Genomic DNA, 18,096 nt, shown 5'->3' with positions numbered 1-18,096 from the left:
AATAAATAAAGTAGATTCTGTCTATTGCAGCCTCCACTGTTACTGCTCAGTTAGCCATACTGTTTATTAGAATGAACTACAGCCAGAACAAGCCTGAGTGAAACTGGTAAAATGTTAAACCAAATGCATGACATTGGTATTTTAATCGAGGCAGAGAAGTGTGAGACAGTCACCATTTGTTAATTTTGGTGTTTTTCTGTAACAGCCTGATTTCTTGTAAGAAAAGGCTTTCCTTACACAGTTACCATTCCAAGTACCTGACTCGCCATGATAGGCACCAAATGATCTTGACAAGATCTTTTCAGTCACCGGTGGTAGAATTTGAACTGTAGATAACCATAAAAAAAAAATATTTTTTTTCTGGTCAGTTTCTTTGCAGTGTATTTTATGTGACAGACCAATCTGGTTTTAAAGTAATTCTCAAGTCTTCTGCCTGCACTGAGTTTTCCAGCTAAAAGTGAGGTTCTGCTTTCTCTCTCTGAAGTGTGAAGGAGTATAAAATACTGCTGGCCTTTTTGGTTTGTTTGCACCCTGCTCTTAATTGCTTTACTTATTGCCTCTTAGAGGTATGTGTGAAACTTGTCTGCCTTTTGATCTTGAACAGCTACAAAAGTACTATGTTAAAGGTCTTCATCATTTAAAATTCCCTCTGCTCTGTTTTCTTTGTAGCCGTTCCTCAATTGTTCCTAATCATTGCTATGAAAAACTCTTTCCCTTGTCTCTTTGTTTCACGAAATGCAAAACAGATAGCTTTCTCATGACTTTAGCAGCTAAAGAATGTCATTTAACTGGTGAACAAGGTTGACTCTTTATGCCATCCATGTTGATACTACTCCATGGCCATCAGGACTGCAGGATTTTGCAGTTGTTGACATGTCAGGGAGTGCAACCAGCTTTTCAGTACTATTAATGCAGACTCGGTATGTGCATTGTGACAGATATATCTTCCACTGCACTTTTTTCCTCTCTCTTCCACCTGCTTTCTTTTCCGAGGAGCTTTGTAAGAAGCCTTGGTGGCTGCATTCTTAGGCTTTGCTTGTACTAAAGGAACTACTTGACTTACCACAGTATTTTCAAATCCTTTGTATTGTCCTTTCTTGAACAAGTTGAGACTTTCTGCACTATTCGCTCTGCCTTTTCTTTGCCAAAAGTCAAAGGCCAATTTCAGCCAAACTTGAAAGAGCACTTTTTTTTTGTTTTTCCTTTTTAAAGTGGATGGCTTGGGGATAGAAACCCAAAGGAATGCTTCCTGCTGCACGGCAGCAGTTTATATTGGTACGTACTGCAGGCTATGGCTCTTCTACTGATACAATGGAAGAAAATTAAAAAGTTTGTAGAAATGGTAAAAAAACTAATTCACATTGAGTGATAAGCTGTATAGGGTGAATTCTGAAAGTTGCTTTTTTCCTTAATGTGAAATGAAGTGATTATTGGTACAAAAAAATTCAGCAGCTCATTGGTGGTATTTTTTAGTCCAGCTGAGGACTTTTTGTGAGAGCAAAGGAAACCTATATCCTGATTGTCTGAGTGTGTGTCGCTGTGCTGTTTGGCTGTTCTGTTGACCAGGCTGTGAGGTCAGCACTTCCCTCAGCACTTGGGTGCTTGATGCACTTAAGAGAGGCCACAGCAGCTTCCGGGTGCAGCACCTGGGTCACTACTAATGATGGAGCCGGTAGCAGCAGGTAGTCACATTGCTGGCTGGACATCCCACTTCCCAGGTGAGACACTAATAGGAAGGCTTACAATTACTACAGTCACTTACAACTTGAGTTTTAACTTTGTTACCAAATCCTGCTTACAGCTGCTACCCATATTAGCAATGTGGTCTATTTCAGAGATGGGTAAAGTGACCCGACAAAGCCATTTTTGCAGAAACAAGGTTGCTTTTTAAAATTTTTTTAATGCAGAAAAAAATCCACCAGGATTTATGAAGGTTAAGCAGTATAGAACATATCTTTGAATCTACTTTGAGGTGTTTCAAAATTAAACCTTCAGAATGGTTTGCATCAGACCTACTTCTGTGACTTAAGAAATAATTTGACCCAATTGTCCATGCATTTTTATCAACTGTTTTAGATGCATATCAGGTGTTTGATAAACAAAACATTGGTTTTGTTTTCTGCTGTTAAAACTCAATTTATGTATTTATTTTTTTTGTTTCAGAAAGAATCGTGTCCTAGGACATGTCCAATGTGGAAGAGCCTCCCTGAGCAGAATGGTCTCTGGCACTCATCTCATTGTCACCAGAAGCTTGCTTTGGAAGAGCTACAACCATGTGAAGCTGCGCCTTGTTCAGGAGCAAGGTAAGTGACCTGCAGGCACTTAAGAAATAACGTAAGATTTTATAATAGGCCATAAATAAACTGTCTGACAAACATGCACTAGTGCAAGCAAGCTGCAAGATTAGAGAATTATTGCTTGAGGAAATCTTTTCTGCGTGATCTGTTCACTTGGAATAGAAGCATTGCTGCATTGTATTAGCGTGAAACCTGACTGTAGGTTTCCACTTCAACTTTCTTCGCCAATAGCATCCTGACTGTTATAACCCTGCCTTCCTTAAAGCCACATACAAAGGTAAAAAAGTAAAAGGAATTGCACTGTTATTTGATCATAGAGTTGCTTGTGTAGTCATTCTGAATAGTTTCAGCATGCAGACAGAAGTTGCTTCTGCCATTTAAATGTGAATGCAGCTAGAAGTCATCCTTCCAATTTCATGTGCAGTAGTCACTACCTGTGAAAACAACGTTTTCTTTCCCTTTTGCAAGGCACCAGCACCAGCAGTTGGTATAAAAAACATGGCGTGCTGAAAACTAACACCGTTTTCTCAAGTTTTTCGGATGAGAATTTGTGTGGTTTCATAATATTTAATAGCTGTGCATTTCGAAGTTGAACCATGGTATATTTAGTTGCATTATCAATAACTGTTTTAAGATCTATTTAAGAGAAAGTGTGATGTGACAACTTACCAAGCTGGCCTTTCCAGGGTTGACACTTAAACACACTAAAAATTCCTTATTGCTACTCTCCTCACAGGCCAGCATCACACATTTTGAGTAACGTGTGTTTCTTTCTTTGAGGTTTCACTGCTAGAAGAAAGCTCAAATGTGCAGTAGAGTTACAAGAGTTTCCTCCAGCTTGCAGAGACATTCCCAGTGCAGGAGGAGATGAGTTTACTGCAGGTGTAAGGTATGTTTTGTTCTCAGTATAGAGCAATACAGCACAAATGTGAATACTCAGTGTTATTACGGCTAATGGACAAATTTCATTTACATTAAAGGTTTTAAGTTTTGGGGAACTTTTTTTCCCTAGAAATAATGCAGTTTGTGTAGTGAACAGAATACTTTGCCTTTTAACTTACTTAAGCACTTCTGAGCTTTTGCTATTACCTCATAGCAAAAACAAAAAAATAAAAGATGAGTATTTCAGGAGTCTTGCATGCACTGTAAGGTATGCAATAGTAGGATGTTTGCTAATTCTGAAACAAACATTTTCAGAAATCTAGATGCATTTCTGCTTCCATTTTTTTTCTGCCTTTACCCAAGCTGTGAAAAACCTTAAACATGAAGTTGAGACAGCACAAACTGTAGTAACAGCATTTATTACAGGTAAGTTGTTTTTCCCACAAAATGTATATTTAACAAGGTGCAGAGACATCTAAGGAAATAGCATGCGTTCTGCCTTACACAGTTCCCTGTCCCATTTGAGATCAGGCCTCCTAGAATAGTGGCCAGTGCATGATACAGGGAGGCTTGATATAGTCTGCTGGTAATGGTGCAAGGAGTATTTCAATTTGACAAGCTCAAGACTAAGCCATTTAGGATCCAATTATAACTTTGTACTTGCAAAAAAAAAAAAATCTTATTTCAGGAACTGTAGTGCAAGAATTAAGGTAAAGAATGGAAAATTTGAAAGCAAAAGAAGGTTTTTTGTCAGTAATTGGAAAATATCTATGGTCTGGCTGACTGCTAGTACAGAGGGGGTGGTCTGCTGAGTGGTGTTGAGGGATTGTCTCTGCCCCTAAGCAGCAGGTTGCACTGGACCAGAGCCTGATCTTCTCTTTGCACTAACCCAGGGCAGCTGCCTACATGGTGTCTCAACTCGTCTTTGGAGGGTAGCACAGACCCAGCATTCTGCCAGCAGCGAACTCCAGGAAGAGCCTGCCTGCAAATACCGCTTGTCCCAGCAGCAGATTTCCGCCACGAGGAGAGCTCTGGTAAGCGTCAGTTTACTGCTTCTAATGGTTGGTGACATGACGAGGATGGATTCCTCTTTGCCTGGTTGCTACCTACACCTACTGCCAGGAAACAGCATAACGTCAGTCCTGGAGGCAGGGAATGGCCCAGATGTAGTATCATAGCTAAAAAATAACCCTTGCATTTCCAAACCAGAGGTTATTGACAGTAGATTGTCAAATACAGACATACTGAGCATGATACGTATGTACAATTTATTTAAAATACTTTTTAACATACATTAAAAAACTCACTATTTATACAGTCTAATTTCTAGCAACATATACAAATACTGAGCAACTACAATACATGCTGAGGTAAGAACATACATTCTGGGAGAATACTCAAGCCAAACAAGATTGAAATACATTTTATATCCATATGTCTTCACATGTAAAAAAGAGACCCATTAAATGTACCTCTGCTTGCATTGCACACAGGAAAATGCTAACCTTAGGTGTGTCATGCAATTACATTTGGGAATCAGTGTTCAACAGTTCATAGCATACATCTTAAACCCAAATGTTCAATATTCAAATGTATCTTAGCCCTAGAAGATAAAATGATCAAAGTTGAAAGCAGGGAGCAAAGCACAAGACCCATTTCTTTCAGAAAAGGAACTTAATTCCATTCTTAAAGCAACCATTCCAGTCAACAGCTTATGCTGCTCAGGAAATGACACTGCATTTGGTTGCTTGAAAGTAACTCCCTGTACAGAAACTCTTTAATTCTAACACCATCTTAGTCTACAGTACACCCACAGTTATACCATATCTGGCCTACAGTAAAAATTAAATGCAGATTTCCAAGAGTGTTAATTTTATTGACTTGAACATATCCATTCATTTTTATGGCAGATTTTTTTTTCTAAGCCTAAAAGCTTTAAATGTTTCTTGACTTGGCTGGAATAAGTGTGTCACAGTTTGGTGCAAACATAGCTTTCTGCACTTTTCAAATAAAATCAGGTAATTTCAGAGTCATAATTGCTACTGATGAGTAAGAGCACATACTTACCTGTTTAAGCAAAACTAAAAAGATTGCAAACTAGCTTTATCAAGCATAAAATGTTTCAGTAACACCAAAAATGCAACCTATATGCAGGAATTTCCTTTTTCATGACTAGGTCCTGCATACCAACCTTATTTGCCTATTCAGATTTAGGCTTAGACTCCCACATCTAAAAAAATGCATCATTCTCATGATCAAAAAAGAAATGTAGAATTGGGTTTTAAGGTAGCAGAGCATAAAAATTTGGTTTACTGAGTTATATACAGCCTCTGTGCAAAAAAATTTCAAGTGTTAAGTCAGGATCCCATACTGGTAAGAAATACATGGTGGCAGTCGGCTTAAATAGTATTTTAGTTTGGATTTGGATGTTTTCCACCCCATGTAAAGTCCATGGGCAATAAACAAGGCTGACTTGAATTATATCACAGAAACAAACAGTAACCATTAAAGTCCATAAAACTGGGCTAGTGTGCAGCTAGGGATTTTCACATTTATAAATTAATTCAGCATCCTCCCAACAGTGCTGTTACAATAAAAATTAAAGCTATTTAAGATTTTTTTCTACTACTTGTTTATGTTAAAAAGCTGTGCTTTTTTCTAACAAGATAAAAAGTGATAGCCACGTTGCTTTCATCTTGTGATTACCTAAATAAAACTAGTCTATATTATCTCAAGTAGAAGACTGACTGCAGTAGAGAAAACTGGAACATTCAAAAAGATACAAATTCAATTAAATGCTTCTAAAATTGACACTCTTTGGAACAGTAATTGTTCTCGGCAAAGGTTTTGGAATCTTTTATACTTGTACTAAGAACAATCATAAGAAAAGCCCTATGGCCAAAGTTTTCCAATTGTGCTAAAATGTACCATATGTGCTAAATGCATGTATTAACACAAGCTATGCACCATTAGAGTATTTGTGTGCTTTCTCAAGCACTCACAAAAGTATATACATATTTTTCTTTGTATATGCTCACATCTTAACGTACAGCAACAGATACTGCTTGAGGGTGTGGGAACCTCTCTGAACTCAAGTCACCACGAACACCTGGCAGCTTCCTGTACAAGTTTGAATCGAACGCAGACGCTGGTCAGAGCAGCCTTCACTGAGAAGGGAACACGCAAAAGCAGTTGTCAGGTAAGTTGCTTGTAAAACTTAGACTGTACCTACCTTATCCCTAGAAGGGGTCAAGACTGAGTGGCTTAAGGAGATGAGGCAGAAAAGAAGAGGGATTGTATAGGCAGCGGACTCGAGTTTTAGAAGGCTAACAACAATGGTGAGAAATATGAGGAACATACAGGTTACAATAAGCAATCCTGTGAACAAAAGCCAAAATAACAATTCACTATCAAGACTAGTTTATGCTGTGAAGTTAATGGGATTTTTGCCATCAGTCCTGATATTATTTTTAGAGTCCAAGGTTGTACATGCATTTTGTAGGATAAAATTTATTTTAGGAGCTATAGTGCTAACATACAGATTTTAGAAAGTTAGGAGTTCTGATTGTGGGCTTTTTTCCCCTCAGAAATAGTACCATTAGCAAGAAATTATTGGCTTTTGTACTTAAAACAGTTGTTTCTCCCAATTTATCATTCACATCTATGAATTACTGAAGCTAATCTTGAAGAATTCTTCTCTCATGTCTGGCAGACAATTGTACAGTAGTTTAAAAAAAAGTCCATGTTTTTTTGCAAGAGACAAGCTGTAATTATATATACAGCTTAAGAAAAGGCAGAATTACTGGTTTCCCAGACTCCAATGCCACATCTTTTGGTTCAACATTGTATTACTTAAGACTAACAATATAAAAACAGTGTGATTAGAAAATAAAACCTGGCTTTTAAAAACAAGCCACAGTTGCCTTCATCCTACCTTACGCATGAGCTAACTTAGTTCTTCCTTACTCCCGGCAGAGTGGGCTGCGCTCTGCGGTACCTGGTACACCAATTCCTCTGCAGCACCTGGCCCCATCTGCCCCTTGGGCGTGTCGTATAGCGCCTGTGCTGATGATGCGCTGTCTGTCCTCGATACGAGTTTATTGTAAGTTCCCACCGGCGGAGGAGCTTGGTTCCCTGCTGCTTTAAAGGTGGAAATGGAAGGAACGCCTAGAGGAGTGCTGGGGTGACTGGACATGTCCATGATTATTGGCGTTGCGTATTCTGGTCCAGTTATAGGTAATGGTTCAGCGTAAGCATGATAGACTTCTTGTACCGGTGAATTGTAAGGGTCCAAATCAGCGTAGCTTGCTTCTTTCCCTTCCTCTGGTTTAAAGGTTGATCTCTGATGAAGTGTGCCGACGATGCCCCCTACCAGTGGCTGAGCATACTCTGTGGTGCAAGCACCAATAAAACAAAACAAAAATACACTTAGAGCAGCAACACATTAATGTCAACAGCATCACAGAAATTACTATCCTAGATCAAGCCAGTGGTCAGTCTGTCTGCCACAACCAGGTGCTTTTGCAAAAAAAAAAAAAAAAAAAAAATCTTCGCACAACAGATAAAGCTGTTGGATAGCTTAAGCTTACAACATCCTGATTTCTCAGGCTTACACTTCTTCCCTGGTGAGCTACAATTTCCCATGTTGTAAATCTGGTCAAAACCAAGTTTTCTGAAACATGCTTCCCTGCAATATTAAAAGTAAATGAAATTATCCTGGCTGGCTTTGGATAAGAAGTGGTCCCTAGGGTGGTGGGTTTGTCCTGTGAGGGGAGAAGCCTGCACGTGGTCAGCTGAGATGGTTTTGTTTGACAGCTAATCTGAATAACAAAAGCTGGAGGTGAGAAAACTGGCTAGCTGTGTTAAAAACAGACGAGCAGCCAAAGAGAGAATTGATTCTGCCTGCTGTGAAGCTGTAATTTCTGCGTGTCTGCATATTTCTGCCCTCACATAAGCACAGAACCAAAGGCAGAGGCAGTCATCTTCCTCTAATGTCTGGTTCACAAGTAAAGGGCATGTGCTGTTATCAGTAATTCCTCATTTTCCAGATGAAGAGGATGATATAAGTCATTCTCAGCTCAGGAAACCAAATGCCACATCTCCAATTTGTGCATAAAGAAAATGTGGTAATACTATTTTAAATGCACGTCAATTTGGCTAGAGAGACATTCAAGGACAAGTACAGCAGCTTTCAGCTTCTGCATGAACTTGGGACAGTATCTATCCACATGCATCACAGCATAATCAGGTAAGAGCTGAAAAGGTCTGCATTTTAAGATATGCATTTACATACAGAACTACTCATTTCTCATCTTCTCCCCAAAGCAACCAGAAAAGTATTAAACATAGCCAAATTCCTGGCATTTTTTGGCTTTTTCTATATATTGCATAGCCCATAAAACAACAAAAAAAGTACCTGCAGATTCTGTCTGTAACACTGCTGGGACTTCTCTTGGTCTTAGCCGACTGATTTCACTGCTGCTGTAGCGTACAGGAGTTTCTTCATGTTCTGCTGATTTGCTAGGGAGAAACTGCTTCATTCCTTTCCACCATCCTTCGCATGGATTTAAAGAAAATGAAAGTAAATCCATACTGTAGTTAAAGCTATTACAATGTTTTACACCATGTCTTTATTCTGCAGTAGTGAGCAAACAAATCAATTACCAGTACTTGCATGATGCTGTGTTAATGGGATACTTTAATGTTTTATGGCAGCCTGAAGACTCTGAGGTGAAACCATTGTTGTCATCGTATCAACCTGTCTGCTCCCACTGCAGTACTTAGCACCTACAGAACTGCTGTATGAGGCAGCCCAGGGGAGGGCACAGACAGAGGTTCTACAGAGAAGTGTAACAGCGTTTTTTTTGATACTGCATTTTACCAAATTTCAATGTCCTTTTTAAAACAGACCCACCTACTGAACATTTAAATAAGTGAGGAGAAAAATAAGTACATCCATCATTAACATTTTGATACAGGATATTATGACACTAACATGCTGAAGCAATGATGCTGCGACCTATCAGAAATTGACATGTAATAAATAAAAATAAGGCCATTAAAAGGTTTCTTGTCTAAAGGATAAAGGTTATACTTAAACTGCCAGAGAACAAAAACACAAATGTGGAAATTTTCAGCTTAGGGTCAGAAAAAGGAAGCACAGTCATACAGACAGTAAAAATCCAACTGCTGCACCAGCTCTTTATGCTGCAGCACCACATGCTGTGCAGTGGAACTGTCTGATGTTAAGTTAATGTGGCACAGGACAGCAAAAACAGGAAAGATACCTAATAGGAAATACAAGTAATCCCATGTGCTAATAGGACACTGAAAAAAGATAAAACTTGACACACCTCATACAACTACATGAAAGGTTTTTTCCAGGACAGAAGTACCACCAGAAATATGACTAGGAAATGTATAAAAACATTCCTCATAAATCGTTTTTGCCTCTCTCCTTGTAATGAAGAGACTCTACACTTTGTTTACTAAAAAAAAAAGACTGAAGCTTTAAGCTTGAGCAGGAGGTATTTTCCATTTCTGAATAAAATTCAGAAAACAGAAAAGTTCAGTCTGTTCAGAAAGGAAGCTTGCTGTCCCTTCTGTCTGTGCTAGTCAGCAGTAGAGAAGTTTCTGCTAGTAGAAATTGCCCATTACTGTGATTTGTAAAACACTTCATACCAAGAATGCTAAGTAAATGATGTCATAAAATCATTCTGTTACCTGCACGATCCCAGTAAGGTAGATCATACGTGCCCTCCGTTTTTTTCTTGCTGTGAGAAAAGAAAGTGTTTTATTAGTCTGCTTACCAGAAGATGAATTAATGCTCAGCAACTGTCACCTTAGCTGTAGCTGGCTGTCAAGTTTAAAGTAAAAGCACCAGCCTGGTGCTACTGGAGAAATCAAGTTTCAGTAAAAGCACTTAAAATGAAAATATTTAGAAGTGCTTTTCATTGTGCTAGCTACTCAAATAAACGAACAGTTTCTCAGAAAGAGAATATAGTTCTGAAAAAAGTCCCTTCCAGAAGTGTGCACCAAGTGGTTCCCGTGGCAATACATGCAGACTATGTAATTCCCACACACCAGACTAACGTTCATGTGAAATACTTTTATTAACCCGTTCATTTACCGGTTTCTCCAATGCCACGCACAAACTAAGATAAGAATCAGAGTAGTGAAGACCATCACCAGCACTGGAACCAGAACTGCTGCCAATGCCACATCTGAAAGCCATTAAATTAAGTGGTGTCAGACAAGAGTTTCTCATAAATCAGTTCTTATTTTAAAAACTACTTGGGTAGAGTGTGTCATTGTCATGTATAACATCTAGCCCACTGGATCACCCAGCTAAACTAAGCTACCCCCCGGATGCTCTCACAGTTTAAACAGTAATTAACATCTCTCCTACATGTATGCACAGACAGTATTTTTGAGAGTTTTCTCATCAAGATTAACAGCTTTGACCTAGTTTCAATAAGATTTTCTATTAGAACAATATATTTTGTTGCTAACAAAGAGCCCCGGAGTATGCAACCACTGAAGTTTGAACCTCCTATGAGAAGGAAATATCAGAGTACCTTGGCAGTTAATCACTATTTGTCTATGCTGGCTCTTCACGTGACATTAGACCATCCTGTCCCATTGCTATCCAAAGGACACTCCACCACTGCCTACACTTGCAATCACCTTGCTCTCTGCTGACAATTTTCTTTGATAAACAACAAGGATGCTAGACTGTTTTTGAATTTCATGCCAATGTGACTGTTCCATAAAAGACAAGCTATGACAAAAGTGTTTTGTCCTGAGAAATTACCAGATTAAATAACAAGCAGTTACTTCTAATTCTGAAGGGAAATCCAAGTTGCAACTTCTCCTTTTTAACAAAAAAATTGTTCAGTAATTAAAAGCTGAACTCAGTTTACATGTAATATTTACATTCCTTAGAGTATCGGGTTTGTTTCTGCATACATCTTTAATATACTGGTAAATATTAAAATGAAAAGATTGATAGTGTACTATAGCACGTGAAAATTGTCAAGAAAAGTTAAATTCAGAAAGCACACAATATATAGCAAAGCACTGTCAGCAGTTCCCAAACACTATCGCTGTTTAAGCATGGGTACCTTTGGTTACACTTGGAGTCACCGTGGTGTTTTTTATTTCAGGTGTGAAAGTTGTTTTATCTGTCTGCAGCGATGTCTTCACTGAGTGAATGATGTCATCACTGAAGTCATCGTTCTTGTCATTGTTCTGCGGTGGTGGTGGTGGTGGCAGCATGGTGAGTTTAGGAGAGCGGACTTTAAAAGAAAAGTATTTGTAAAAAGAGGGTTTTGAAAGGCTAGTTTCACACATTTCAAGTTTTAAATATATCAAGAAAATATAAATAATAAGGAAAAAGACATGAAACAGAAACATGGAAAGCAAGTGACTGGTGTCTTTTGAAATACTTTCTAAATCACCTTATTACACCGAAATGAGCTATTTTCCAGGCTAAGTGTAGTAACTTCGGAAGAAATTCAGCAGTAGCAGTTACAGAAGGATTGCTCTGCTCAGTATTGTTTTCTCATTGAAAATATGCCCAAAACATAAACTTTACTGACACCTTTCACCACTTGTCTTGCAAAATTGAAGGGTTTTCAGTTCTTACCTATATTGAACTGACATCCTAGCAATTCTACTTTCATTGCAATTTTCTGGTGCCATTTTAAGGGGTTAATCCTAAAGAATCGTGCAATAATAGGTGGGATGAAATTATTACGAACTTCCTGGTACAATTCAGTGTTCCCTTGAAATATCTGGAAAAGAAGAAAAAAAAGACTATGTTATACAAATAAATAGCAACTAAGGAAGTAAAACTGTTTTAGATGTTTCATTTAGCAAAAACAAGCAATGCAGGATCCTGAGAATATTTCAGCCCCAGAACTGTGCTGCTGCCTGCCCTGTCCCATGCAGAAGAAAGAACAGTTGTGTACACACAGACACACACACATACCTGCTACAGCCTTTGCCTTACTTCAAATAAAGGTACTGATGGGACCCAGGTAATGCCTATTGCTAAATAAATCTTGCATTTGTATGGCACTGAAAAATAATTTTAACTCAGTTCTTTCTTGCTGTTGTCATTTATTCTTCAAATAGAGCAAGCAATTATGATACTGTGAAAGCAGGAATTTACCAGTGCCTTCACACTGCATAGTTGTTTAAGCATGGCCTGTCCTATGAATGGCTATGGCATTTCTTAGGAAGAATTAAGAAAGTCCAGTATGTAGTCACACTGTCCTCTAGCGGCTGCTATCTACAAAGCAGAACTCCAACCAAAATACTATGTTAAAATTTATGTTAGGAAAGCAAAATCGTGTCTGTCAAAAATCTCATGTGAAGCCATTTGATTATGGGAGAAAAAGAAGCAGAAATTGCCTAAAGAATTAGCTAAAGCTGGTCCTTCACTGCTGGCCTTTGCATATAAAGAACTTAGCCAATTTGACAATGTAAGACTGTTTTGTCTGGTTGAAATTTAAAAACAGTAAGCAGAGAGTCACCATATGTGTGATGCAGAATAAGCACGCTGACAAGCTTCTAGACTGACAGGTTTTGCACCAAGCTGCTTAACACAATATCTAACAGCCAGACCAATGCCAGCGAACCAGTCCATCGTTTTCTAGGAGGACTGGTTTGAGATCATGTCTTCAAGTCTTGATGCAGATATTGCAAATCGTGATGAATGGAATTAAGAAGTGAATTAGACTTTACTAGCACACACCCAAAAAATAAATATTAAAGAGATGTAGGATTTTTCTGCTCAATCACATTACTATGTAAACATTGAAGTACCTTGCTACTTCTGAACAATTCAGCTTGTTGGTGTTTCATACTTTAACCCTACAATATCTATTTTTTGAATAAACAACTGCAATACTCAACTAGTTTGAAAGAAAAGGATTATTCCAGGACACTCGCCATTCAAGAGCCAAAACCAAAAAAAATCTCTTAGTAGTCATTAATGGAGTCAAGCCTCATGACCTACATAACGTGTCTATCCCCACTCTCAAGACACGCAAGCCCCATTACTATTACCACTTGAGCGTAAGAATTTTGGTTTGTCCTTACAAAGTAATTGTCAACCTGATTGAAAGCACTGACTGATCAAATAAGTCAATTTAGTTAAAAACAAAAAAACAAAAAAAAAGAATTGCTCACTTTAAATACAATACTTCATGTAGGTGATGTATTATTTTTTCTTCTACTTTTTCTCAACTAAGTAACCAACATTTTCATTTTTTTTGTATCGAAGTAACACTACTTTTTACTACTACTGCTTTCATTACAGTCAAGCTTTTTGATGTCAAGTGTTAAGACAGTAAATTAACTTTGCCTGCAGCTCAATATATATTATTTTTCCCCCCATAAAAATTTGCCTCAGCTCAGTACAAACTGCAAGTTTTTTGATGAGCAAATCACTTTCATATTCCATTTGTTATCAGACTCAGCTTACCCCTGTGCTTTTACATCAACGGAACTTGTCATTTCTCCCCACTTCAAGCATTTTCAAACCTCCCTCCCCCTTCTTTAAATAGATAAAAATGATAAGGAAGGCTTTTCTTGAATACTGGTACACCTCTAGAAGACATTTACATAGAGGACTACAGGAAAGCTTTGGAAAAGCTCCTAGTCTCCTAAACAACTTCAGGAATTTAAAACATTTTTCAAAAAACAGGGAATTGCAACACCTGATTTGTCTGGTGTACAGTTGTATAAGGATCAAAGGGAGACACCTGCATGTGTTTGTGTCCAAAAGCAAAGATGTATTGAATGAGATTGTGCCAGAGGAAAAATCTGATATTCTGAAGCCTCAGAAATCAACACCACCAATCTTTTTTTTATTACTTAAATAGTTCCCTTCACAGCTGGCCCTTTGGATATGTACAGTTCTTCACACATGGTAACTAATGATATAACAAGAGCAAAAAAGATCCATCACGTGTAATCTCAAGCTCCAAGAGCAAAAAAGATCCATCACGTGTAATCTCAAGCTCCACATTTTGCTTTACTTCACAAACGTGCAAGGAAAAGAACAAGCTCACTTAACAGGCAATAGCTGTAAATGTTTTCTAGGAAAATAAATTAAACCTAGCTTAAGTCTAGGAAGCTAGCTGAGGTTTTATTTTACAGCCAGAAGAGGGCACTCAAAAAACAGCAAAAGATACTGTATTTGTTTACCTTGAATACTTCATATTAACAGTCTGGTAGCACATGTGTAGGGTCAAGGAGATGGACCAGTCCCAGCAGTAAAGCCACCCCTGCTCAGTTAAGTTTCCCCACTGTGATTGTGTCCAGTATTAAGAAACCTCTCAATTTAACCAACATGGTACTTTTACCTTGCACTTCCTCAGGATGAGGGTTGGAAACACAGCAGGAAAGGTACCATCATTTATTTCAGCACCTGGAATCCATTCTGGTTCTTCAGGCAGAGGTCTGAAGCTCAGAGTGAGACTCAGGAACTGTTAACGACAGCAGGTGCTGCTGCCTGTCATGAGCCAGAGCACGTGAGGCAGTTTCCTAGGCCTGCAGGATGCTCTGGCGGCTGAATCTACACACTGGGGACTGTCCACAGGGAGCAGGAAGGAAAGAATAACTCCTTGAGGACAGCTGCTTATAAGACCTTGGCCATACAACCACAAGAAACAGAATTTGGAGGCAAACCTGAAGTAGACAAGCTCCCTGAGTCAGGGTCACTTTTAACAAGTGAAACAAGTTGCTACATCCTACTCTGAAACATTCTTAATCCACAAAACGAGCAGAAAACCCCAGAAAGTACCACTTAAGAATTAACTTTCTTAAGATTGGGTTTTTGTTCTCCTAAAAAGTTACCAGATATCCACATGTACACGATACAACAAGCCTATGGAAGTAAACTGCATCCAAGAATGTTAAGAAAAAGGAAGAAATCCTAGTTCCAGTTAGCATTCCAAATATTCTCTTGTTTAAGAAAATCTGATCTGAACCACTAGGAAGAACAGGTAGCACAATGCTATCTATCTTACTGCTAACATTTTTTCCATTGTGGTATGCATTTGCCATGCAAACATACCTTTTTGTTCTTTTAGGATACCTCCCCTCTGCAAGGACTGTTCTGTTACACAACTAAGAAACTTCTTGGTCAAAAAGATCAACAGATCAACAAAAGTGCTATGAAAGAAGGAAAATCATACAACCCCTAACATTTATGCTGTAATCTAGAAGATGTTGAGAATTTAAACTCTGATTTGGGGGGAAAACAATACAAACAAACATAAAAAGCAACCTATTTTTCTTAGAAAGGGACACAGTACCAGGCAGCCTACCACTGGCAACAGAAGTTGTACAGAATATTCCCATTCCCAAACAGTCAAAAAATCACCTCTGAATTTCTGAACACTACTTCAAATCCCTACATATCTGCACATTTTCTGATTTCCTTCTGCATGGATGCTATTTATGATTAAAAATTACACTGAAAAAGTTATTTAACATTTCTTCACTGTACCAAAATTGGCCGTATTTACAATTGTGAATCTCCACAGAACATACCTAGAAAATGTGTGGTAATTTTTACCTTATCTTTATCCATGCCGGGCTCTCTGTATGCTGTCCATTTTTGTCCATCATCACTGTATAAAATTCTGTAGGCTGACACATAATAGTAGTACTCCGCTAAGGTTGATCCAGTAGTTATAATACCTGTGAAAATAACAGTGCCCAGTTATACAAAGACTGTCACCAGTTTGTAAAAAAAAAATTAACATATCAACTTTTTAATCTGGAGTTAGACAGTTATAATCTCTACTGGTCCAGTTACATTTAGAAAAGTTTCTTCAGGGTAACAGGTTCTCAAACTCCTAAAATTTTATAATCATTTTACTTTTAAATTTTAATTCTCATAATATAGCCTTCATAAGCACTTAGTCCCCATTTCTTGGTGAAAATGGCCTGCTTCTGCCTGCAGGTGCCGATAGCACCTCTCTTCCTTGCTTTTGTGCTGCCAACCTAAAATCACCACCAAAAAGAACTGTAGCCCCCTAAAGCAGACACTTCAGAGCTGCAGAAAGACTCACACGGAAAGCAGCTTCGTGGAAGGTTATTAGCAGAGGAATTAGAGGAGTAATGTAAAATCTGAACAGTCCCCAAGGAGGCGATGCCTAAGGTAAACTTAAGTTGTTTAAGGGCAGGAAGCAGGGTATGCAAGGTAACAGCAAGGTATGCAGCTGAGTTCAGGGACCAGTTCATGCATTTGATTAGGAGACAGACACAAACTGATCAAAACAGGATGTCTCAGGGTAGCCTCAAAGCCCAGGATTCTAAAACATGCTTGACCTACAGCAACTTGAGTTTGGACTTTAGTCAGATTGCAAGCATGCCCGCTAACAACAGCGATTGCCTCTGAACAATTAAGTCAAAAATAGAAAACACTAACATTAGCACAGGAGATACGATAGCTGCACTGTCGTTGGGTTTACTTTCAAGCAGGCTATCCCTGAAGTTAACCCCAAACTGCGAGTGCCTCAGGGCTTCACTACTCAGCGTGGGCCACACTGCCATCAGCAGGAACAGGGAACCACAAGCTTCCCCAGATCCCAGAACATGAAGCCACCCGGACTGAACTGGATACACAGCATATCCAGCTGTCTCTGCAAACAACCACAGCGACTAGAGCCATGACAGAAGGTCCACCGCAATCCCTGTGAAGGAGCAGAGCCTAACCCAGGCTCTGGCTGCATCATTCTGCGTTGTTTGGTCCGTTTGCTGGGGGACAACACAACAGGCTCTGCTAGGAGGGTCCAGCAACCCTGAGTCGCGGTCCACATTCCCCTTCAGGAAGGGGAGGCTGCCAGCTGTTTTGCTCGGCCTGCTGCTCATCACACAGAGCACAGCAACTGCTCCCATCTCCACTGCTGGATTGACTGTGGCTGTGGAGGGCAGCAGGGAAAACCTAGAAACATCCGTCAGTACACCCACATCAGAGGTACCAGCAGACTGAGTTGACTGGAGATGGATTTGAGCCTCCAAGGAAACAATCAGTAAGGAAGCATCAAGGATACAGTATAAACACAGGAAGCACTTCAACAAATTCTAATGAAAGAGGTGTTTTGTACTATGAAACTCCACTTGTTCAACTCTAGATTTTCTGGTGCATAAGCTAGAATATGGCTGAACTTGTAATTAAACATCTTCTGGATTTTATCCAAGATTAAACACTGGAAAAAAATGATGTTAGTAACCAAACCTCCTGAATGCACCTTAAAAGCCGCATCAAGCTCACTTACCTGTTATTCTCTTTTCCTTATTCAAGTCTATCTGCAACCACTGGTGTTCATCACTGAGGAAAGCAGCCCAAGGAGGCCCATGCCTTTTCAGTCTGGCATTTTCAGGTTTCCAAGTATTCATTTGTCCTGTTTGGTCAGACCACTCGAGAATAGATGACGCCGTGATCTGGGAATCAGGGATTACCCCAGATTCCATCCCAAGTGTCCCATAGCAACCTGAGCACAGGAAAAGGTGAAGATTCAGAGTGAAAATCCAAGTTATGCAATGGTTTTACTTGCTTGGAGTTTAACACTTGCTAGGCATATATTAAACTAACATCTACATTTATTCCGTAACAACACTACCAAAAAAAAACCACAGTCTTTTGCCTTCTTCTATGCTGGAACCAAACTTCTAATATTTAGTTACTAAATGTTTTATGCCTGCTCAAGAATAATGTGGATATTCTCTCGATTACCACCCACACAGAGGACTATCAGAGAAGCACTGGAGGGGAGCTGTCGTTTAAAAGTCCATCACATGGTTAGTTCAGGAATGAGGAGCAAGTAACCAACTAGTCTCTTTCTTTTTGTGCCTACATAATTTCTTGGTTTTCAAACCATCTCAATATCACAAT

The 18,096-nt window shown here is 39.0% G+C and overlaps 1 protein-coding gene and 1 long non-coding RNA gene across 3 annotated transcripts in view; one reads left to right on the top strand and one right to left on the bottom strand.

Annotated features, from left to right (window-relative positions):
* Positions 1 to 3,627: 3,627 nt before the first annotated feature.
* LOC139998650 (uncharacterized) lies at positions 3,628 to 6,525 on the top strand. Its single transcript, XR_011803344.1, has 2 exons — positions 3,628 to 4,213; positions 6,232 to 6,525. It is a non-coding gene; the product is annotated as an uncharacterized lncRNA (long non-coding RNA).
* DCBLD2 (discoidin, CUB and LCCL domain containing 2) overlaps positions 4,425 to 18,096 on the bottom strand; it is a 44,544-nt gene continuing 30,872 nt past the window's right edge. Inside the window, exons 8-16 of one of the 2 annotated variants that reach the window (XM_038182498.2) lie at positions 17,480 to 17,695; positions 15,772 to 15,896; positions 11,827 to 11,974; positions 11,303 to 11,476; positions 10,309 to 10,402; positions 9,903 to 9,952; positions 8,596 to 8,733; positions 7,114 to 7,568; positions 4,425 to 6,346 (exon numbers count right to left, since the gene is read on the bottom strand). In XM_038182498.2, the coding sequence (XP_038038426.1) occupies positions 7,126 to 7,568; positions 8,596 to 8,733; positions 9,903 to 9,952; positions 10,309 to 10,402; positions 11,303 to 11,476; positions 11,827 to 11,974; positions 15,772 to 15,896; positions 17,480 to 17,695 (1,388 nt within the window). In that variant the 3' untranslated portion in view covers positions 4,425 to 6,346; positions 7,114 to 7,125. Of the gene's footprint in view, positions 7,569 to 8,595; positions 8,734 to 9,902; positions 9,953 to 10,308; positions 10,403 to 11,302; positions 11,477 to 11,826; positions 11,975 to 15,771; positions 15,897 to 17,479; positions 17,696 to 18,096 lie in introns of both variants that reach the window. The other variant, XM_027462655.3, reaches the window with a different exon arrangement.

Source organism: Anas platyrhynchos, chromosome 1 (assembly GCF_047663525.1).
Source record: "Anas platyrhynchos isolate ZD024472 breed Pekin duck chromosome 1, IASCAAS_PekinDuck_T2T, whole genome shotgun sequence".
In the NCBI taxonomy this organism is placed as follows: Eukaryota; Metazoa; Chordata; class Aves; order Anseriformes; family Anatidae; genus Anas; species Anas platyrhynchos.
Note: the sequence above shows the minus strand (reverse complement) of the source record. Positions and strands in the feature narration are given on the sequence as shown.